Source organism: Anomaloglossus baeobatrachus, chromosome 12 (genome assembly GCF_048569485.1).
Source record: "Anomaloglossus baeobatrachus isolate aAnoBae1 chromosome 12, aAnoBae1.hap1, whole genome shotgun sequence".
Classification (NCBI taxonomy): domain Eukaryota; kingdom Metazoa; phylum Chordata; class Amphibia; order Anura; family Aromobatidae; genus Anomaloglossus; species Anomaloglossus baeobatrachus.
The window spans coordinates 119330804-119354473 of record NC_134364.1 but is presented as its reverse complement, the minus strand read 5'-3'; the positions used below and the strand labels follow the sequence as shown (position 1 = coordinate 119354473).

The following is a 23670-nucleotide window of genomic DNA, read 5'->3' as shown; positions in this document are numbered from 1 at the left end:
CAAACATGTACAAACACACACAAACATGTACAAAAACACACAAACATGTACAAAACACACAAACACACAAATAAATTGTTTAAAAGAACAGAAAGTCCTCAGTGGTTGATACCTTTTAATGGCTAACTGAAAAGATGGTAATAATTGCAAGCTTTCGAGACTACTCAGGTCTCTTCATCAGGCATGGTATAACACAAAATCTGAAGTTTGTACACAAACACACAAACACACACACAAACATGTACAAACACACACAAACACATACAAACACACACAAGCACGCACGCACATATTATATGCTCACCTTACCTTCCATTCCATCGCCAGCCTGCTGGAACTTGTTGTTCTCCGGTACGGGCTGTGCATCAGGTTACCATAATGACGAGGGAGGAACTTCCGCTGGCATAGCGCTGACGTCAAAGGCAGGAGTCGCTTGTCTGTGATTGGCCAGCGCGCTGCCTTTGAGTAGCTGTGACAGAGGAAGTTCCTGCTTCGTCGCTATAGATGTCGATGTACAGCCTGGAGTGGAGTGGAGCGGCGAACTACAGGACCCAGGAGGCCGGCAATGGAACGGAAGGTACACCTATTATGCTCACCTTACCTTCTGTTCCATCGCCGGCCTCCTGGGTCTTGTAGCTCGCCGCGAGGACGTCGCGATGTACCGGCGGACTACAAGTTCCATGAAGCCGGCGGTGAAACAGAAGGTAAGGTGAGTATAATACTGTATGTGCTTGTGTGTGTTTGTGTGGACTGCAAGTGCGGGTTAGAGCGCGGTGGATGGACGGAACCGGAAGTGTGTGCGGTGAGAATTTCGCTCGTACAGTAAAGCTTTCTCGTAAAACAGAGTTACAAGTTTACAGAAAGCTTTGCTTGTTACGTGAAATTCTCGTTAAGTGGGTTACTCGTTAAGTGAGGTTCCACTGTACAGCTTATATAATCTGTTTTTAAAGGGGTTTTCTCGTAAATAACATTTAACACATATCCACAGGACAGATGGGGGTCCAACAACTGTGTCCACAGAATGGATGTCCCTAGGCCTTAGTGTGCATGCGTAACAGCCGCTCCATTCACTTCTATGAGGGATGTCAATTCCATATAAGTGAATGGAGCGGTGGCGCTGGAACGGCAGGGACTAGAATGTGAGTAATACTTATTTTATCCTTTAATAGTTTCTAATTTTATTCTTCCTGGACAAGCCCTGTAAAAAGGGCCAGCGTACCCCTATAACAGACCTTTATCCGGATCCCTGCCTTGTAACACCGCCAGCCTCTTTGCTATTTCCAACATTTTCTCTTGCCGTGTATTCTCATCTTTTAGTTCTGTTGCCGCTTCGGACAAAATCTTGTCTTTTTCCTTTTCCAGTTGTGCCGCATCTAATTCAGTATGAAAGCTCGTCCCGTTATCCCGATGATCGGCCGTACTCAGGTCATTAATGGACGGAGACGGAAATTCTGGAAATAAAATTCAGTGCAGAACAATAAATATTTAGCATTATCAGCAAGAAAAGTGGAAGATTTCTAATTTTTAAAGAAAATTTTATGGTAAAATCTTTAAAAATGGTTCATTTTTGTAATATACTTCATTATTTTATTTTACACTGCCAAGCTCTACGCTGCAGATCTATTTCCAAGCCCAATTCATGCTCCTTTAGAAGCTGCTTTCAACTGCTGCTCAGCAAGATCAATACACTAATTTCTTAGTCTGTGCAGTGGTGGAGAGCAGAGAGGCTACGACAGGCAAAGTCCTGTACAAACAGTTTAAATATAGTGTACGGATCTTGCTGAGCAGCAGTTAAAAGCAGCTTTTAAAGAACCATGAATTGGACATTGAAACAGCACTGCAACAGTGTCTGGGAGAAAAGGAAGTAAAATAAGGTAAAGAAGTATATTGCAAAAATTCATAACTTTGCAATGTTTGGAGAATTATTAATATGCCAATTCCATTATGTATGGGTAGATACAGCCAGTTCTCTCTCAACTGAGAGGATACAGTCATAATCCTCTATTCTTTATTCACTAAATGAGCTAAGAGACCACTCAGATCACTCATATCCTTCATTATATGTTCATTAGAACTTTGAGAGAGGCCTGTCCAATAATCATCACTAACTGTGATAGAAGTTTGTCCTTTTCTTTTGAGTATGAGGACTCTTTAATAAATTAAGAAAAAAAAATTGTTTAGTTTAAACCTCTGCTCTCTCTCGATTTTAAGGGGGTCCAGCGGGCGGTCCTATCAGCAGTGATTGACAGTGAGGTCTCGATACACACTTATACAAAAACCACTGTCAGTCACTGATAGAACCGCCCACTGGACTGGACGAGAACCGCCCACTGGACTGGACGAGAACCGCCCACTGGACGAGAACCACCCACTGGACTGGACTAGAACCGCCCACTGGACTAGACTAGAACCGCCCACTGGACTAGACTAGAACCGCCCACTGGACTAGACTAGAACCGCCCACTGGACTGGACTAGAAACGGCCAGTGGACTGGACTAGAAACGGCCACTGGACTGGACTAGAAACGGCCACTGGACTGGACTAGAACCGGCCACTGGACTGGACTAGAACCGCCCACTGGACTGGACTAGAACCGGCCACTGGACTGGACTAGAACCGGCCACTGGACTGGACTAGAAACTGCCACTGGACTGGACTAGAAACGGCCACTGGACTGGACTAGAACCGCCCACTGGACTGGACTAGAACCGCCCACTGGACTGGACTAGAACCGCCCACTGGACTGGACTAGAACCGCCCACTGGACTGAAACACTTCTCTGTAAACTATATATCACTTTGCTCAGCTCATCCTGTTCTATGTCATGATGATCGCAAATCAGATTACTTTATCATGGTGACAGGTCTCTTTTAAAGGGGCATACCTATCTCATACATTTCTGGCATAATATACAGAGCGCCAAAAAATGTGTAGTAGATGTGGATCCCATCAACGGCACCCACATCTATTTTGAGAATGGGGCCCCATTATGTGCCGGCAGTGCCCCTATGGCTTTCTCTTATAGAGGTCAGACCCTTTAATGGACTTGTAAATAGTGGATCTGCTGTGGACATTATGCCCTCTGTATACGGCACCGAATAAATGTATTAAAAGGACTTTTCCACCTTTGGGAACAATTTAAAGTAATGATTTTTCCAATTGGAAAATGTTACAATGTTGCCCAATTTGCCTTCTATAGCCGCTCTGCTGCATTATTTATTACTGGATGCAGAATGAGTCAACTGAGAATGTGTCAGTGAGCTCGCTAAAGAGAGTTTTTAGGGCTTTTATCTGTCTTTTAACTGCCTACATCAAAGTTAAATGCGCAGATCAAAAGAGCATGTAAAAGCAAAACGGGGCAAATTTATTTAGAAAACCCAAATCCAAAAATGATGTTTAGCCCAAAATTCATGCATTTAATTAAAAGAATAAAAAAGGTGAACAGGCTTGTAACATTAGGTCATCCCCATACAGAATGCAAAGGCTCATGTAAAAGGGAAGATCAACATTGGTCAATATTTTCAACATTTTATGTAAAAGTCATCTGTACATTCATATACACACAAAGTGGACACGGAGTCAAGTTACTTTGCATATTTTGTTTCTTTGGAAGTACCTCGAGCATCCGGGCCACACTTTTGATCTATGGCTGCCTCATCTTTCAGTTGGGTTAGCAGGTCATCAACTTTTTGCGTCTGGCTTCTGACATCAGGTGGTTGGTGTTGCTGCAAAGTGGAAAAAGATAAAAAATAAATAAAATAAAATAAAAAATAAAATAAATAATAAATAATAATAATAATAATAATAATAAATAAATTAAAAAAAAGTCAGACATTAAATAAAAGGCAAACAAGTGAAAATTAAATGCAATTAAATAATATTGAAAATCTATAGGGCTCTGTGCAGACCACAGAACAGGTTTCTCATGCAGGAAAAGGGGAGATAAACTTCTATCACAGTCACTGATGATTACTGCACAGCCCTGTCACACAGATATGATGAAACTATCATGAAAAAAGATGATTTATGGTAATTTAGCTCTTTTAGAGAATACAAGATGAAGGGTAATCACTGTGTCCTCCCTGCTTGTTCGGACTGGCCATGTAAAGCTTTGCTGAGGCAGTGCGGAAGCGGCAGAGGAGCACGGAGCCAAATGTACAATGGATCGGAAGCAGATAGGTGACAAGAGTCATATATACATGCAGTGCCTTGCAAAGTACCTTTGCCCCATGCGTTCCTCTTAATATATCTATGTCCCCCTCCCCGCTCTATCATTACAGAGATAGAGCGGCATCATACCACGAAGACATCAAGCAGAATCACATCTGATCGGCTTATGCTCTGGACATCTACTTACGGTGCCTTGTGAAAGTATTCGTCCTCCTTGAATTTTTCAACCTTTTCCCACATTTCAGGCTTCAAACATAAAGATAAAAATGTTAATGTTCTGGTGAAGAATCAACAACAAGTGACACAATTGTGAAGATGAAGGAAATTTATTGCTTATTTTAAACTTCTTAAAAAAATAATAAATTGAAAATTGGGGCGTGCAATATTATTCATCCCCTTTACTTTCAGTGCAGCAAACTCCCTCCAGAAGTTGATTGAGGATCTCTGAATGATCCAATGTTGTCCTAAATGACTGATGATGATAGATATAAGCCCCTGTGTGTAATCAAGTCTCCGTATAAATCCACCTGCTCTGTGATAGTCTCAGGGTTCTGTGTAAAGCACAGAGAGCATCATGAAGACCAAGGAACACAACAGGCAGGTCCAGGATACTGTTGTGGAGAAGCTTAAAGCCGGATTTGGTTACAAAAAAGATTTCCACAACTTTAAACATCACAAGGAGCACTGTGCAAGCGATCATATTGAAATGGAAGGAGTATCATACCACTGCAAATCTACCAAGACTCGGCCGTCCATCCAAACTGTCATCTTACACAAGGAGAAGACTGATCAGAGATGCAGCCAAGAGGCCCATGATCCCTCTGGATGATCTGCAGAGATCTACAGCTGAGGTGGGAGAGTCTGTCCATAGCACAACAATCAGTCATACATTGCACAAATCTGGCCTTTATGGAAGAGTGGCAAGAAGAAAGCAATTTCTCAAAGATATTCATAAAAAGTGTCGTTTAAAGTTTGCCACAAGCCACCTGGAGACACCAAACATGTGGAAGAAGGTGCTCTGCTCAGAGGAAACCAAAAATCTAACTTTTTGGGCCCAATGCCAAACGATATGTTTGATGTAAAAGCAACACAGCTCATCACCCTGAGCACACCATCCCCACTGTCAAACATGGTGGTGTTAGGATCATGGTTTGGGCCAGCTTTTCTTCAGCAGGGACAGGGAAGGTGGTGTGACGTTTTCTGACTTTTTGCCTTGTTTTGTCATTTTGCTTTAATCTATTTTTTCTTCATTGGCCATCTTGCTTCCTGTTCTGTTGCCCTCAGTCAATATAGATTCCTCACAATAACGAATAACGTTTGGAACACCATTCTAAGTCTGAACTGGGTGCAAAAAACCTAAAAAAACATCACTATGGGGAGATAAGGTATGCACACCAGTGACTATGTAAGGGGAATACATGGAATAGCAGAAACTGCTGTGTGAATACTGACTTGAAAAATCCAATAGCTATATGAAGAGTGAAAATGTGAAAAATGGAACCTGCATTACTGCCATGAACATATGAATCAAGAGAAATTTAGCTACTGAATTGATCAATGCAATAGAGCCCCAACACTACGCCAAAGTATTTCTCTACGTTGGGGTCCCTAGCTTGTGTGTGTCCTCTCATGCAGTTAAAAAACTTACCGTGTGTGGGAAGCTGAGACCCAGGCTATTTATGCGTATTATATGGATTGGCAATAGCTGTGGTGGGGAGGGTTCACAAACGAAAAACTACTAACAATAACGAATAACGTTTGGAACACCATTCTAAGTCTGAACTGGGTGCAAAAAACCTAAAAAAACATCACTATGGGGAGATCACTATTCGTTATTGTTAGTAGTTTTTCGTTTGTGAACCCTCCCCACCACACCTATTGCCAATCCATATAATACGCATTAATAGCCTGGGTCTCAGCTTCCCACACACGGTAAGTTTTTTAACTGCATGAGAGGACACACACAAGCTAGGGACCCCAACATAGAGAAATACTTTGGCGTAGTGTTGGGGCTCTTCTGCATTGATCAATTCAGTAGCTAAATTTCTCTTTATTCATATGTTCATGGCAGTAATGCAGATTCCATTTTTCACATTTTCACTCTTCATATAGCTATTGAATTTTTCATGTCAGTATTCACACAGCAGTTTCTGCTATTACATGTATTCCCCTTACATAGTCACTGGTGTGCATACCTTATCTCCCCATAATATAGATTCCTCAGCTTCTATGTTCCCGCCCTGTTCCCTGCTAATTATCTGCTTAAGCCATCTCAGCTGATGGACCAATGCTTCTGGATCCTGTTAGCAGCCTGCCTGTAACCTGATCTCCTGAAGTCTTTGGAAGAACTACTTTTCTGCCATCCTCTATTTTGGATCCCTGGAACTCGTGTCCACACAGGAACCTTTCTGCTCTGCCATGGACGTTTACAAGTACAGTAAGGCTATGTGCACACGTTGCGCTTTTTTTCAGCGCGGAAAAAAAACGCACCCTCTGGCAGAGGGGAGAATTGTAAACAATGCGTTTTGGAACAAAAGCATCAAAAATGCATGCGTTTTCCGTGCGTTTTCTTCAGGTGCGTTTTTGACCACATGATCCAGTGACAGTGCCACAGTACATCCAGTACACAGTGTCAGCCTTCCTGCAGAGATGTGAGTGTTGTCCACGGGAGAACGCAGCTGCCCATGCCCACGATTTGGGTTCAGGCTGCTGTGGACTTTAGTTCTACTCTACCTGCAGAGAGCACTCATCTCCGCAACATAAATTGACATGCTGAGGCTCGGGAAGCTGCGCCACAGGTCGGTTTATGCTGCGGAGAAAAGAAGCACAGTGGGCACGGGATTTCTAAAAATCCTTCCACTGTGCTTCTACTGCACAACGCAGCGTTATGGACGCAGGGAAAACACTCTGCAAACCCTGATTGTGGGCACACAGCCTAAAATGTGTCAATGGATGTCAAACATATATATAACGTCCCAACCCCCCCTGCATATTCTAAGCTGGCGCCCTTTAGTGCCTTTCATGTGGCACTAAAGGGTGCCTAGCCTTGTATTTAGCCCCAAAAAAAAATAAAAATTAAAATAAATGACGTGGCGTCCCCCCTATTTTTGATAGCCAGTCAGGGTAAAGCAGACAGCTGTAGCCTGCAAACCACAGCTGACAGCTTCATCTTGTCTGGTGATCAATTTGGAGGGCTCCCCAAGCTGTTTTTTTTTTTTATTTACAAATAATTAAAAAAAAAAAAAAAAAAAACACAACAAAACGTGGGGTCTCCCCCAAATTAGATCACCAGCCAAGGTGAAGCTGACAGCTGGGGTCTGGTATTCTCAGGATGGGAAGAGCCATGGTTATTGGACTCTTCCCAGCCTAAAAATAGTAGGCCACAGTCGCCCCAGAAGTGGCGCATCCATTAGATGCATGAATCCTGGTGCTTCGCCCCAACTCATCCCGCGCCCTGGTGCGGTGGCAAACGGGGTAATAAATGGGGTTGATACCAGATGTGTAATGTCACCTGGCATCAAGCCCAGGAATTAGTGATGTCACGGCGTCTATTTGATACCAGACATAACTAATTGACAGTAATAGCAAAAAAAAATTGACAACCAAAAAAAAATTTATTTGAAAAAACACTCCCCAAAACCTTTCCTCTTTCACCAATTTATTGAAAAGAAAAAAAATTGGGTCCGCAGTATCCATTTTTGACGTCCCACGTCGCCTCTGGACCTTCTAGAATATGGGGGGCACGCTCAGGGTACGTGTCCCCCATTTTCTAGTAGTACAGACCCTCCATTTGAGGAGAGTGGGTGCAAAGAATCTGCACCCACTCTCCACGGGTCACAGCTGCACAGTGCCGAGCAGCAGCAGCCAGCGCAGCTCACACCGAACACAGGAAGCTGTCAGCTGCTCGGCACATGTGACCAGCGCGCACTGTGAAGGAGGAGGGGGCCGCGGGGGATCAGCGCTATGACAGGTACGAGGGTTACCGGGGGACACCGGGGAAAATAGGGGGTGACCTGGCAGGGCCTGGGGAGCAGTTTTCTGTCGCATGTGTTATTGCACATGCGACAGAAACAGAGGAGTAGGGCGGCCGGTGCGGTGCTGTGCGCGCGGCCATGTTTTATTTTCAGGAGGGGGGGGGCGGGCACTTTGGCGACAACGGGGGCTTTCCTGAACTTTGCCAGGAAGTGAGGTCAACAGGAAACCTCTTGACCTCACTTCCAGGTAAATGCCTGCGTTCTGTGTGCCGACAAAGCCCGCGGACCGCAACAAAAAAGCAGCTCACTGCGGTGTAGCTGCGTTCTGACCCGCATCATTGATTTCAATGGGGGAGAGAAGCCACGACACACAAAAGAAGTGACATGCTGCTTTTCTTTCCGCACCGATTTTTGGCATCCAAAACGCTGCGTTTAGAAACGCAGCGTGTGCACTGATTTTTCGGCTTTCTCATACACTTTGCTGGGAAAGCTGAACGCATGAAATTTGCCACTGAAACGCTGCGGTTCTAAACACAGAGTTTCCGCGGTAAAAAACACAACGTGTGCACACAGCCTAAGAGAGACTGAATTATACTTTGACACTTCTGCTGAACTTTGAGGATCCATTCCTGCTTAATTTGTTCCCAGCCTCTGCACCCTGCAACTGTTTAACCCTTCATGTTTTGTGCACTTGTATGAAGTAATACAAAAACTGTTTAGCAAACCTGTGTCTCTGTGTTTCCCTTGTACCCTTGCACTAGACTCTATACAAACAGTATTTAACATCTTACAGATGGTTAAAATTGATGGGAAGACGGATGGAGCCAAATACAGGATCATTCTTGAAGAAAACCTGTTGGAGTCTGCAAAAGACCTGAGACTGCGACGGAGATTTGTCTTCCAACAAGACAATGATCCCAAACATGAAGCAAAATCTACAATGGAATGGTTCACAAATAAACATATCCAGGTGTTAGAATGGCCAAGTCACAGTCCAGACCTGAACCCAATTGAGAATCTGTGGAAAGAGCTGAAAACTGCTGTTCACAAACGCCTCCATCCAACCTCACTCAGCTCCAGCTGTTTACAAAGGAAGAATGGGCGAGAATTTCAGCCTCTCCATGTGCAAAACTGATAGACACATACCCCAAGAGACTGCAGCTGTAATCGCAGCAAAAGGGGGCGCTACAAAGTATTCACTTAAAGGGGGCGAATAATATTGCACGCCCCAATTTTCAGTTTATTATTTTTTTATAAAAGTTTAAAACAAGCAATAAATATCGTTCCCTTCACAATTGTGTCACTTGTTGTTGATTCTTCACCAGAGCATTAACATTTTTATCTTTATACTTGAAGCCTGAAATGTGGGAAAAGGTTGAAAAATTCAAAGGGGCTGAATACTTTCACAAGGCACCGTAAGTAGATGTCCAGAGCATAAGCCGATCAGATGTGATTCTGCTTGATGTCTTCGTGGTATGATGCCGCTCTATCTCTGTAATGATACAGCGGGGAGGGGGACATAGATATATTAAGAGGAAGGCATGGGGCAAAGGTATAGAAGGTATAATACTCTGTCAGTAGAGTTTGGAAAATAACGAGCGCTTTTCTGCCAAGCATTTATGATCCATTAGTTTAACCACATTAACCCACAATGCTACATAATAAAATATTACTACCGGCTTAGTCGCTGTAGATGGCGGAGCCCTCCCTTGTAATACAGCCAGCCGATCCTCCATGTCTTGTAAGGAAGGGACACGTGCTTGGGTTTCCTTCCGTAAAGCCTCCATCCTGGATTCAATTTCAGCCGTGGAGGGAACAGCTTCTATAAAATGTGCAATGGTAAAGTGGTAATACAGACACACAAAACGCGCGTTGGGGGTCCTGTCCTGGGGTCTGGATCTGTCTTTCTTTGGGCTGGCACTTTGACTGGGCATGGTCATCCATCTATTTTTGTAATTTCTCATTATCGTCTATAGTGATGCCTGATGGTACGCATTGTGCACTGCATTTGATTAGCTCATCACTATATAGACTCTGCAGTCCTTAGTATTAACAGACTTTTTTACCCGCTACTCTGTTGTTTTTTTATTGTTGTATTGGCACATATTTATGCCTTGTCATATCTCTTTTTAATGTGTCCTTTTTGTATTTAATACAATTCATTCTGTAATGACCAACAAACTCCTGGTTCTCCGGTTTAAAAAAAAAAAATGTGCAAGGAGTAGAACTGTCATACTTACAGTGGGTACGGAAAGTATTCAGACCCCTTTAAATTTTTCACTCTTTGTTTTCATTGCCCCCAGTTGGTAAATTCAAAAAAAAGTTCATTTTTTTTCCCTCATTAATGTACACTCCGCACCCAATCTTGGCAGAAAAAAATAAGAAATGTAGACATTTTTTGCAAATTTTTACGCTGTGTGCTTAGGGTCATTGTCTTGTTGGAAGGTGAACCTTCGGCCAAGTCTGAGGTCCAGAGCACTCTGGAAGAGGTTTTCTTCCAGAATATCTCTGTACTTGGCCACATCTATCTTTCCTTCAATAGTTGGCCTGTCTCTGCTCCCATAGTATGATGCTGCCACCACCATGTCTCACTGTGGGGATTGTATTGAGCAGGTGATGAGCAGTGCCTGGTTTTCTCCACACATACCGCTTAGAATTATCACCAAAAAGTTCTATCTTCGTCTCATCAGACCAGGGAATCTTATTTCTCATAGTCTGGGAGTTCTTCATGTGTTTTTTTTTGCAAACGCTATGCGGCTTTCATATGTCTTGCTCTGAGGAGAGGCTTCCGTCGGCCACTCTGCCATAAAGGTCTGACTGGTGGAGGGCTGTAGTGATAGGTGACTTTGTGCAACTTTCTCCCATCTCCCTACTGCATCTCTGGAGCTCAGCCACAGTGATCTTGGGGTTCTTCTTTACCTCTCTCACCAAGGCTTTTCTCCCACGATTGCTCAGTTTGGCTGGACGGCCAGGTCTAGGAAGAATTCTGGGGGTCCCAAACTTCTTACATTTAAGGATTATGGAGGCCACTGTGCTCTTAGGAACCTTGAGTATTGCAGAATTTTTTTTATAACCTTGGCCAGATCTGTGCCTTGCCACAATTCTGTCTCTGAGCTCCTTGGCCAGTTCCTTTGACCTCATGATCCTCATTTGGTGTGACATGCACTGTGAGGTCTTATATACACAGGTGTGCGCCTTTCCAAATCACGCCCTATCAGTTTAATCACACACAGCTGGACTCCAATGAAGGACTAGAACCATCTCAAGGAGGACCACAAGGAAATGGACAGAATGTGACTTACATATGAGTGTCTGAGCAAAGGGGCTGAATACTTATCACCATGTGATATTTCAGTTTAACAAATATTCAAAAATGTATACATTTCTGTTTTTTTGTGTCAAGATGGGGGATGGGTGCAGAGTGCACATTAATGAGAAAAAAATTAACTTTTTTTTTAATTTACCAAATGGCTGCAAAGAAACAGAGTGAAAAATTTAAAGGGGTGTGAATACTTTCCATACCCACTGTATATCTGACAGTTCAAGATGGGCTGACGTTTAATGACTTTCTCCATGCATGGGGTATTAAATCTGTATGCCTCGATGCCAAATTGTATGAAGGCGAATTTATATAATAAAGTGCTGTGAAACTTATGCACCTGAGGCCTCATTTATCAAAACTGTCTTTGTTACCCATAGCAACCAATCACAGTGCAGCATTCATTTCATAAACTGCTGTGGTAAAATGAAAGCTCCCCTGTGATTGGTTGCTATGGGTAACAGAGTCCGTTTTACTTTCAATAACATTGATAAATGTGCCTAGGTTTCAGAAAAGACTATAGGATGTAACACGGATTTAAAAATTAAGCTCCAAGAAGGGAATTTTGTTTACTTACCGTAAATTCCTTTTCTTCTAGCTCCAATTGGGAGACCCAGACAATTGGGTGTATAGCTATTGCCTCTGGAGGCCACACAAAGTATTACACTTAAAAGTGTAAGGCCCCTCCCCTTCTGGCTATACACCCCCAGTGGGATCACTGGCTCACCAGTTTTAGTGCCAAAGCAAGAAGGAGGAAAGCCAATAACTGGTTTAAAGACCAATTCAATCCGAGGAAACATCGGAGAACTGAACCATACCACATGAACAACATGTGTACCCGAAAAAACAGAAAAACCCCGAGAAAACAGGGCGGGTGCTGGGTCTCCCAATTGGAGCTAGAAGAAAAGGAATTTACGGTAAGTAAACAAAATTCCCTTCTTCTTTGTCGCTCCATTGGGAGACCCAGACAATTGGGATGTCCAAAAGCAATCCCTGGGTGGGTAAAAGAATACCTCATGATAGGGCCGTCAAACGGCCCTCTCCTACAGGTGGCCAACCGCCGCCTGAATGACTTATCTACCTAGGCTGGCGTCTGCCGAAGCGTAGGTATGCATCTGATAATGCTTGGTAAAAGTAAGTAGACTCGACCAGGTGGGTGCCTGACACACCTGCTGAGCCGTAGCCTGGTGCCGTAATGCCCAGGATGCACCCACGGCTCTGGTAGAATGGGCCTTCGGCCTTGAGAGAACCAGAAGCCCAGTAGAACTGTAGGTTTCAAGAATTGGTTCCTCGAGCCCCCGAGCAAGGGTGGATCTGGAAGCTTGCGACTGTTTACGCCGACCAGCGACAAGGACAAAGAGTGCATCCGGGTGGCGCAGGAGCGCCATGCGGGAAGTAGAACCTGAGTGCTCTCACCAGAACCAACAGATGCAAATCTTTCTGAAATTGATGGACTGGACGAGGACACAAAGAAGGTGAGGTGATATCCTGATTGATATGAAAATGGGATACCACCTTAGGGAGAAATTCCGGAACCGGACGCAGAACTACCCTGTCCTGGTGAAGGACCAGGAAGGGAGTTTGTATGAGAGCGTTGCTAGCTCGGAAACTCTCCTAAGAGACGAGACCGTTACTAGAAGGCCACTTCCCGTGAAAAACGGGAAGGGAGACATCCTTCAAAGGCTCGAAAGGCGGCATCTGGAGAGCAATTAGAACCTTGTTCAGATCTCAGGGCTCTAACGGCCGCTTGTACGGAGTGCTGAGAAGACAAACTCCCCGTAGGAACGTGCGTACCTGAGGAAGTCGTCGTTTCTGAAAAAATACAGATAGCGCTGAGACTTGTCCCTAAAGGGAACTGAGCGACAACCCATTTTCCTACCTAGATTGCAGGAAGGAAGGAAACATAGACGATGCAACCGGCCAGGGAGAAACACCCTGCGCCGAGCACCGAGATAAGAACATCTTCCACGTCCTGTGGTCAATCTTGGCGGACGTTGGTATGCTAGCCTGTCTCATGGTGGCAACCACGTCCTGAGGTAATCCTGACGACACTAGGTTCCAGGACTCAATGCCACACCATCCGGTTGAGGGCCGTAGAATTCAAATGGAAGAATGGCCCTTGAGACAGCCAGTCTGATTGGTCTGGTAGTGCCCCCGGTTAGCCTACCGTGAGGCACCACAGAACAGAGTACCACAACATCCTCGGCCAATTTGTAGCGACGAGGATGGCGCGGCCGCAGTCGGTCTTGATCTAGCGCAGTACTCTGGGCAACAATGCCAGAGGTGGCACCTAAGGTAGCTGGAACTGCGACCAATGCTGAACTAAGGCGTTTGCCGCCAGAGCTCGATGATTGTGAAACCGTGCCATGAAGCTGGCACATTGTTGTTGTGCCGTGACGCCATTAGATCGACGTCCGGCCTCTGTCAGCGGCGCCAGATCTCCTGAAACCCGTCCGGGTGAGGAGACCATACTCTTTCGGCCACACCTCAGCGACTTAGGAAGTCAGCTTCCTAGTTTCCACACTTGGGATGTGAATTGTGGATATGGTGGATGCCGCGTCTTCCACCCACATCAGAACCTGCCGGACTTCCTGGAAGGCTTGCCGGTTGCGCGTTCTTCCTTGGTGGTTGATGTATGCCACCGCTGTGGAGCTGTCCGACTGAAGTCGGATATGCTTGCTTTCCAGCCGCTGTTGGAAGGATTGTAGGGCAAGATACACTGCTCTGTGTTCAAGAACATTGATCTGAAGAGTGGACTCTTGCTGAGTCCACGTACCCTGAGCGCTGTAGTGGAGAAAAACTGCTCCCCACCCTGATAGACTCGCGTCTGTCGTAACTATCGCCCAGGACGGGGATAGGAAGGACCTTCTTTTTGACCAAGAGGTGAGAAGAAGCCACCACCGTAGAGATTCCTTGGCCGCCTGAGAAAGAACGACGACTCTGTTGAGGGACGTCGACTCCTCGTCCCATTGGCGGAGAATGTCCCATTGTAGTGGACGCAGTAAAACTGCGCGAAAGGAACTGCCTCCATTGCTACCATCTTACGTAGGAAGTGCATGAGGCGTCTCAATGTGTGCGACTGGTTCTTAAAGAAGAGCTTGCAGCCCGTAGTGAATGCTGTTTGTCTAGCGGCAGCTTCACTATCGCTGAGAGAGTAAGAAACTCTATGCCTAGATATGTTATCGATAGGGTCGGGGTCGGATCTGACTTTAAAAAGTTGATGATCCACCCAAAACTCTAGAGAGTCTCCAGCGCAACGTTCGGGCAGTGTTGGCATGTTTCCTAAGAGAGTGCCTTGACAAGTAGATCGTCTAAATACGGGACCACAGAGTGACCCTGAGAGTGCAGGACTGTGACTACTGCTGCCCTGACCTTGGCGAAGACCAGTTGGACTGTCGCTAGCCGGAAGGTAGAGCTACGAACAGAGGGTGTTCGTCTCCTATAACGAAGCGTAGAAACGCTAGTGCTCTGGATCAATCGGCACGTGTGGATAAGCATCCTTGATGCCTAATGATGCTAGGAAATATCCTTGGGACCTTGAGGCGATGACATGGCGGAGGGATTCCATCCGGAACCGCCTGGTGTCCACGAGCTTGCTGAGCATTTTTAGATCCAGAACGGGACGGAACGGCCCGTTGTTATAGGTACCGCAAAGAATTTGGGGTAAAAACCGTGACCTTGTTCCTGAAGAGGAACGGGGGTCATCACTCTTTCTGCCTATAGAGTGCACCCTGTTTGCAGAAGAGCAGCGGCCCGGCCGGGAGGTGGAGAAATTCTGAAGAATCGAGTTGGAGGACGAGAAGTGAGCTCTATCCTGTACCCGTGAGACAGAATGTCTCACACTCAATGGTCATTGACCTATGGCAGCTAAATATCGCCAAGGCGGGAGAGCCTGCTACCGACCGAGGCCGCAAGTCATGAGGAAGCCGCCTTGGAAGCGGGTTTTCAGACTGTCGCTTTTTTGGGCGAGACTGAGCCCGCTAAGAATCTTAGCTCCTCTGATCCTTTTGAGTCCACATTGGACGAGGAAAAATGGGACCTGCCCGAGCCTCGAAAAGGCCGAAAACCCCGACTGCCTCTTGCTCTGTTGGGGTTTGTTGTGTCCGGGCTGAGGAAAGGATGAATCCTTACCCCTGGACTGTTTGATGGTTACATCCAACGCTCACCAAACAGTCGGTCAGCAGAAAAAGGCAACTGGTTAGGCAACCTTTTTTGGAAGCAGAATCTGCCTTCCATTCACTTAACGAGCAGACCAGGCTCTGCTTAAAAACACGGAGTAGCGGAGGCTACCGCCGCACGGTTCGCAGAGTCCAGGACAACCTGAATCGCGTAAGAAACAAATGCAGACATTTGAGAGGTTAAGGATGCCACCTGCGGCACAGATGTACGTGTAACCGTGTCAATCTGTGTAAGACAAGCTGAAATAGCTTGGAGTGCCCCAAGGGAGAGAATGCCGGAGCCAACGGTGCGCCGACAGCCTCATAGATGGCTTTCGACCAGAGATCCATCTGTCTGTCAGTGGCATCTTTGAGTTTGCAGTTCCATCTCCCACTGCAACTATGGATCTAGCTACAAGCCTGGAGATTGGAGGATGCCGCTCGGGACATTGGGTCCAGTCCTTGACCAAGTCAGGGGACAGGGATAACGTGTATCCTAAGCCGTTTGGAGAAGCGCATATCTGGATAAGCGTGGTGTTCCTGGACTGCCTCTCTGAAGGCAGAGTGGTCCAGAAAAATACGTGAAGCTGACTCCTCCACTGGAGGAGCTGTGAGAAATAACCCACATTCTATAGATGGACGCTATAAGATTATTTACTATGGCGTCACAATCAGGTGTATCCAGATTGAGAGCGGTCTCAGGATCAGAATCCTGAGCCGCTACTTCCGCCTCATTACACAGCGAGTCCTTCTGTTAGGACCCTGATGAAACCGAGGCCGCTCATAGCGAGCCCACTTAGGCTGTCTGGGACTGACGTCCGTGCAGAGCCGTGACTCTGGGATGCGTGTGACATTCCCGGAGCTGTTAGTTATTCACACTGAGGGGGGCCATGGATCAATGATTCAACAGTGCCCATATTGTGAGAGACATGTCCGGACTGCTAGGCTTCTAGTATCATAGCCATAGTCTCAGAAAAACTGTCAGTAAATACTGCAGACACCGTCCTCATCCCCTGGCCATTAGTGCATACAATGGGAGTCTATGTACCTGCCGGCCGTATAGCCGTACATGCTGTACCAGCTGTATAGAAAAACATGTGGTTCTGCACCTTTGTTTTACACAGAGAATATGCTGATAACTCCTCCGCACAATCCAGGAGGGTATATACAACGTGCGACCAAACAGTGCAATGTATATAGTACAAGCATATCTATAAGTGCACTTCTGCACTAGTGGGGTTAGCACCACAGGTGCTGCTTAACGCCTGTTGCAGCGATTGTGTGACTATCAGAATGCCAGGGTCTTCCACACTTGTCTCTGTATCGTACAGAAACTGACACTAATGGCTGCCGGCGTCCTTGTAGAGAAGGAAGCCGTGGGCGTGCCTGAGAAAGTGCGGGAATCCGGATTCACAGTGCACACAGTGAGAGGGGTGGAGTATGCAAAACATACTCCAGCTCTCAGCTCTGCTCTATGCAGCGTCACGCCCCTACCCTGACTGTCAGGGCTGTGGGCGGTAACGAAGGGAGCTAGGCCCAGAAGCCGGGGACTCGAGTTAACAGCGCGGCCGCCGTAAAAGCGCGGGCCGCGCTGAAGTCCCCGGCGCACCACAAGTGCCAGCCGCGCCGCAGTTCCAGCGGCCGGCGCGACCGATTCATAGAAGTGGCCAGCGTCCCGCCCCTCTCCTGACTGGCAGGTCTGGGGGCGGGAACGAACGGAAGCAGGCCGCAAAAGCCGGGGACTCTAGTTATCAGCGCGGCCGCCGTAAAAGCGCAGGCCGCGCTGAAGTCCCCGGCGCACTACAAGTGCCAGCCGCGCCGCAGTCCCAGCGGCCGGCGCGACCAATTCCCATAAGTGAGCCTGCTTCAGCAAAGCTGAATGAGGCCATGGCACAGGCGCCGCAGCGCTGATGTCCCCCGGCGCACTACAACACCCAGCATGCTGCGGTGTGAGCGCCAAATGCACGGGGACACAGAGTACCTTGAGGAAGCAGGGCCATGTCCCTGATGTACTCCGCTCCATCCAGCATCTTCTCCAGGGGCTGTAGATGGAGCACGGTCTCAGTGCCTGGAGACCGGTAAATCCCACTTCACCCAGAGCCCTGTAAAAAGGGATGGGGAAGGAATCAGCATGTGGGCTCCTGCCGCCGTACCCGCAATGGGTACCTCAACCTTACAAACACCTCCGACATACAGTGGGGTGAGAAGGGAGCATGCTGGGGACACTATATGTGTCCTCTTTTCTTCCATCCGACATAGTCAGCAGCTGCTGCTGACTAAAAAGTGGAGCTATGCGTGGATGTGTTGCCTCCTTCGCACAAAGCACAAAACTGGTGAGCCAGTGATCCCACTGGGGGTGTATAGCCAGAAGGGGAGGGGCCTTACACTTTTAAGTGTAATACTTTGTGTGGCCTCCAGAGGCAATAGCTATACACCCAATTGTCTGGGTCTCCCAATGGAGCGACAAAGAAAGTGTGTTTTGCAAGTAAATGATGTACATTTCACCCAAATGTGGAAATTTATTAACATAACAGTAACAAATATAAAAAAAATAATGTGTTTAAGCCGACTCACTGGGTTTAGTTTCCTGCTTGAGTTTCGCCAGTCTTTCTGAAATAGCCTGGTCCTCTGGAGACAAGCCCTGACACCCGGCGTTGTTTCCAGGACGTAACGCTCCCTCACCTCTTTGCATGTTTTTTTGCTGACTTTGCTTGGCTTCCAGGGCTGCTATTCTCCTAAAATAAAGATTATAGATAGTAAAAGATACATAAAATAGAAAAAAACAAAAACAAAAAAAAAAACCTCATGGAAAATTAAAGGGAACCGGTCACCAGATTTGGGGCTTATAAGCTGCAGCCACCACCAGTGGGCTCTTAGAATGCAGTATATAACATGCTGTATATAAGAGCCCAGGCCGCTGTGAGAACATAAAAAACACTTTATAACACTCACCTAAGGGGCGGTGCAGACTGGTCAGATGGGTGTCTCTGTTCTCCAGTACCGGCAGCGCCTCCTCTTTTGGCCATCTTTGTCCTCCTTCTTCTGAAGCCTGGGTGCATGACACATCCTATGTCATGAACACGCGCCAGCATTCTGGTCCTGCCTAGGCGCACTTTGATCTGCCCTGAGCAGGGCAGATCAAGTTATTGTAGTGTGCCTGCACAGAACCTCAATCCCAGGTAACGTGGATGACGTAGGATGCATCATGCACCCCGGCTTCAGAAGAAGGAGAAGGAGAACAAAGATAGCTGAAAGAGACGGCACCGGTACCGGAAGACGGAGACACCTATCCGACCAGTCTGCACCGCCCCTTAGGTGAGTATTATAAAATCATTTTTACGTTCTACACAGCGGCCTGGGCTCTTATATACAGCATGTTAGAATGCTCTATATAAGAGCCCACTGATGTGGCTTCAGCTATATAGGCCACAAATCTGGTGACAGGTTCCCTTTAAACTCTGTTTAAATGTATGAAGATAAATTCCCTAATAAAATTATTTGCAAACTTTCACAATACTTCATGCTGGACAAAATTATTCTAAAAAATGTGCCCAACCATGAAGATCTGCTCCCATTCATGGTCACAACATAAATCACCTCCTGCCCAGGAAGAGAACCGTATAAGCCACTTATGATAAGTGAGTATACAGACAAAAATGCGGGTGCTTTCTGAAGTAACACATTTCCCTGCCTGTTTTATCACAGGAGTGGGTTTCCGCTGCGTCACCAGTCCGGTGGACTCATATAAATCAAATCAGTGACATATAAGCTTAGCTCCTATATCCTTGATGTGATTTATGATGCACTCAAGGGGCTGGAGACACAGCAGAAACACTCACTCCTGTGATAAAACAGGCAGAGAAATGTTACCTAAGAAAGCAGCAGCTGTGTCATCTGTATACTCACTTATCATAAATGACCTATTATTCTCTTTTGTGACAATATTCCACAGGGAATATATTTGGGGGGATTTCAGTTTTTTTGGCTTATGATTAGTGAATACCCGGGATCAGCAGGTTCAGCCGGATTTAAAAAACAAAACAAACAACACGGTACAGGCCTAGAATTAATCCCGGATACCTGGCCGGATGAAGATCCCCATATAAGTCTATGAGGATCCGAATCATGAGCTTTAAAATAGTGGTAGAAGGGTTAGGGGGATTAGAGTAAGTGCATTATACTTACCTGTCTCCCATGCGGCTGTACACTGCTTCTGAGGCCACTCATTATCCCTCATGCATATGCACTGCTTTCCCCGCCCATTGGCGACCTGGCATCTGTGATTGGTTGGCGTTAGACGCGCCCCCACCCTGTGTGACAGCGTCTCGTACTGCTTGCAATCACAGATGCTGTGTGTGTTTCTATATTGGTGTAAAAATAAATAAATTAAAAAACTGGCACAGGCTGCCGTGCCCATCCCAGTGCTTATCTTGGATGTGTATCAAAATAAGAGGGACCTTATGCGGCTTTTAATTATTTAAATAAATAATTAAAAGAAGCAGTGTGTGTGGTCCCGCCCCAATTTTGATACCCAGCCATGATAAAGCCGACAACTGGAGCTGGTATTCTTAGGCTGGGGAGACCCATGATTATTGGCCCCCCCCAGCCTAAAAATAGCAGCCTGCAGCCGCCCAGGATTGTCACATCTAATAGATTTTGTGCACATGATTGAGGTAACTGCTGCAGTTGTCACATGACTGTAGCAAAATGTCATTACTGGAGGCCAGGGATACAAAGATCAGTGGGGGACACTGGAAGCAGCGGAAATAGCTTGCCATTTTTTAGCATTGTAAGCTTTTCGCATGAACAAGCCCTTTAAAATAATTCAGTTTAAAAGGCCTTGTGAAAAAAAAATGTTGTGACCTTGCCCAATATCAAAAAATAAAATATGCCCCTACCCCCTTCTTGCTAAATAGTATGCCATTTGTAAACACTTACACTTCTAAATTGAAAGGGATGAATAGAACATAAAAAAAAAGTGTCTGACTTACTTCTTGTAATTCTCTGGAGGCGACCATTTCGATGCATCGTTCTTTGGTGTCACAGCACTAAAACAAAACAAAAAACAATGAACAGAGGGGGTGGAGCTTAAGATTCACATCTTCTAGAGCAGTGGGGGGAGGCTCCTGCTGCAGCAAAACTAAGAATATCATGGAGTAATTGGTAAACTTCTGGAACAAATATATATGTACACACTCACTTGCTGATGATGTCGTGACATTTCTTGCAGACTTTCTGCTTGCTGTTACCATATGCAGGTATAACACAGCACAACAATGTTTTTGCTACTGAGGGTAAAACATGTGTTCTTTACTAATTTGAACATGCTGATTCCAAATATGAACTCAGAATTTGCACAGCACGTCCAGATTTTGAGTTATACTTAGAAAAGGCCATACGCCTATTCAGGCAAAATGGTGTCTGCTTCTGTACTGATGTGAATGGGCTTATGCTAGAGTTGGGTTGTAGACATTTTCCAGATCAATGGAGACTGTTCATAGACTCTAGTAAAGCAAGCTTGAAAGCTGTTCTGTTGCACAATGGCAATGAAAAGCCATCTGTCCCCATTGGACATGCGGTTGGAATGAAAGAGACCTATGCTTCTATGCAGATCATTCTGAAATGGATTAAATATTCAGAACATCAATGGAACATTTGTGCTGACCTCAAAGCTGTTGCACTAGTCCTTGGTTTGCAGTTAGGTTACACTAAGCATATGTGCTTTCTGTGCCTATGGAACAGTCGAGATGACAACAACCATAAAATTAAACGGTGGCCCAATAGAGATGAACATAAGATTGGTAAGCACAATGTTCAACACGAATCACTTGTCGATCCACTTAAAGTTTATCTTCCACCTCTTCACATTAAACTAGGACTAATGAAAAATTTTGTAGTAGCAATGGATCGTCAAGGGAATGGATTTAAGTATCTGAAGGAAACGTTTAGTGCATTGAAAACTGAGGCCAAACTCAAAGCAGGAATCTTTATTGGTCCTGAAATCCACCAACTAATCCATGATGAAATCTTCAAGAAAGAACTCACCCCACTTGAACTAACTGCATGGGATGCATTTATAGTAGTAGTTCAAAACTTCCTTGGAAACGAAAGAGCAGAAAACTATGCTGAACTAATAGACAATATGCTTCAAGCATACGAAATGCATGGTGCCCGAATGTCATTGAAAATGCATTTCCTACATTCACATCTTGACTTCTTTCCTCCAAATATGGGTAATGTCAGTGACGAACATGGTGAGAGATTCCACCAGGACATTTCTACTATGGAAAAAAGATACCCAGGTCGCTTTAACCCCAACATGATGGGCGATTACTGCTGGTTTTTGCAACGGGCCACTAGGACCACTCACAAGCGCAAAAGCAAGTGCCTGAAGCACTTTTAAAAGTACTCTGCTGAGTTCAAGGCGATTTCTTAAGCTACTATAAGTGATTTTTAAGTTTTTTGGTTTATTTACCTATACTTCTTTTTCAATAAAAATGATAATACATGTTGTGAAACTGTGGGACATAACGATTCTGTATCTTTATTAATTGCTTATTTTAATTTTCACAAAAATTGGAATAACTTAATATCCTGACGTGCTACAAAAAAACTAACTTCAGATTTGGATTCAGCGCATTCGATTTAGTATAGCGCACATGGTTTTTGCCAAGTAGCAGACAAAAAGTGTTTATTTGTTGTGCTGTGTAATTGCTGTGAATGGCAGGCATCCCGCACAGAACGAATGTCGGCAGGACTTACAGCCACACTAGGAAGGAGCGAAAATAAATCTTTACAATCACATTATTGCCTTTAATATAAGTGATTATTTATTAATTATTATTATTAATAATAATACATATTAATCATAAACAGGGTTGTCCACATTTGGAGACTTTGATTTTTACTTTAATGCATATAATTGGAACTAAACAATTTTTTAAATGGGTTTAATTCAAACTATTGCATCGTTTTTCTGCACTTTCAACTCTGATTTGCTCTGGGGTCATAAATCAGATAAAGAGTGAGCTCACTGATGGATCCTCAGTTAACTCATTCTCCAGTCGGCAATAAACGGTGTAACACAAAAGCTATAGAAGGCAAACGGGGCAGAATTTCTAATTAAATCCAATTGCATAAATGATTTTTAGCCCCAAATACATGTATTTAAAAGAAAAAAAGAAAAAAAAACAATTGGCAGAACAGGGTACTTTCATCTCTGTTAGACTAGAGCGGCAGTGCACATGGTCGTTTACTCCTCCATTCATTCCTCTGGTGGTCCTGGGGATTACTTCCCTACAGCGATGACGTCATAGATTTTGACGTGACCACTGCAGCCAATCACCAGCCACAGCATTCTTCTGCAGATCAAGATGTCATCGCCGTAGATGCATCACATAATGGAGGATTTTAAAGGGGAGTAGTGATCTTTAATTTTTAATACATTTGACCCTTTTGGGGGCTTTTTTTTTTTTTTTTAAATCCCACACCCATTCCCTTTAAATAGATTTTCCTAGAGGATCCCTTTAATGATCTACCTATACAGTATGGAGTCACAGATCACATTGACACTCACCTCTTTCTTGAATATAGAGAATTTGGAAGCGCAAGAAAAGCACCTTCCGTCCATATCAGCTGCACATGACCGACCACTTCTTGTGCTGACAGGGTAGAGGCTAGATCGGAGTTGATTTTTTGAGGTGGGAGGAGTGATTTCATGAAATCATGATGTCACCGGAAAAGGCGGGGCCTCCTCAGTGCCGTGCAGATCTGTGGGCGGGAAGCGGCAGTGCTTGGGCTCCTCTGTGCAGAGCGGAGGATCCTGACCCTGAGGTGGAGAAGAGTCAGCGTTTCCTCATTAGTTATAGCTCTGGGGTCTCAGCCTGGATGTTGGGGGCACAGAGCAGTGTCTCCTGTCTGTGTTGGGGGCTGCAGCTCGTGTATGTCTCAGGCTTCAATAAGGTAAGTGTCTTATGGGGGGTTACACGGAGCAGGGGATGATACTGTACGTTTGGGGGGGCTCGCACTGGTCGGGGGGATGACGCTGTA

General features: G+C 45.4%; 1 protein-coding gene across 3 annotated transcripts in view; it reads right to left on the bottom strand.

Moving 5' to 3' along the window:
• The window catches only part of ZFYVE19 (zinc finger FYVE-type containing 19), a 39451-nt gene extending 16096 nt beyond the window's left edge, over positions 1-23355 (bottom strand). The window contains exons 1-8 of one of the 3 annotated variants that reach the window (XM_075330478.1): positions 23198-23324; positions 22333-22390; positions 20822-20885; positions 20613-20669; positions 18196-18356; positions 9822-9967; positions 3618-3726; positions 1233-1451 (exon numbers count right to left, since the gene is read on the bottom strand). In XM_075330478.1, the coding sequence (XP_075186593.1) occupies positions 1233-1451; positions 3618-3726; positions 9822-9967; positions 18196-18356; positions 20613-20669; positions 20822-20885; positions 22333-22390; positions 23198-23251 (868 nt within the window). In that variant the 5' untranslated portion in view covers positions 23252-23324. Of the gene's footprint in view, positions 1-1232; positions 1452-3617; positions 3727-9821; positions 9968-18195; positions 18357-20612; positions 20670-20821; positions 20886-22332; positions 22391-23197 lie in introns of all 3 variants that reach the window. The other 2 variants (XM_075330476.1, XM_075330477.1) reach the window with 2 other exon arrangements.
• Between the last annotated feature and the right edge of the window lie 315 nt (positions 23356-23670).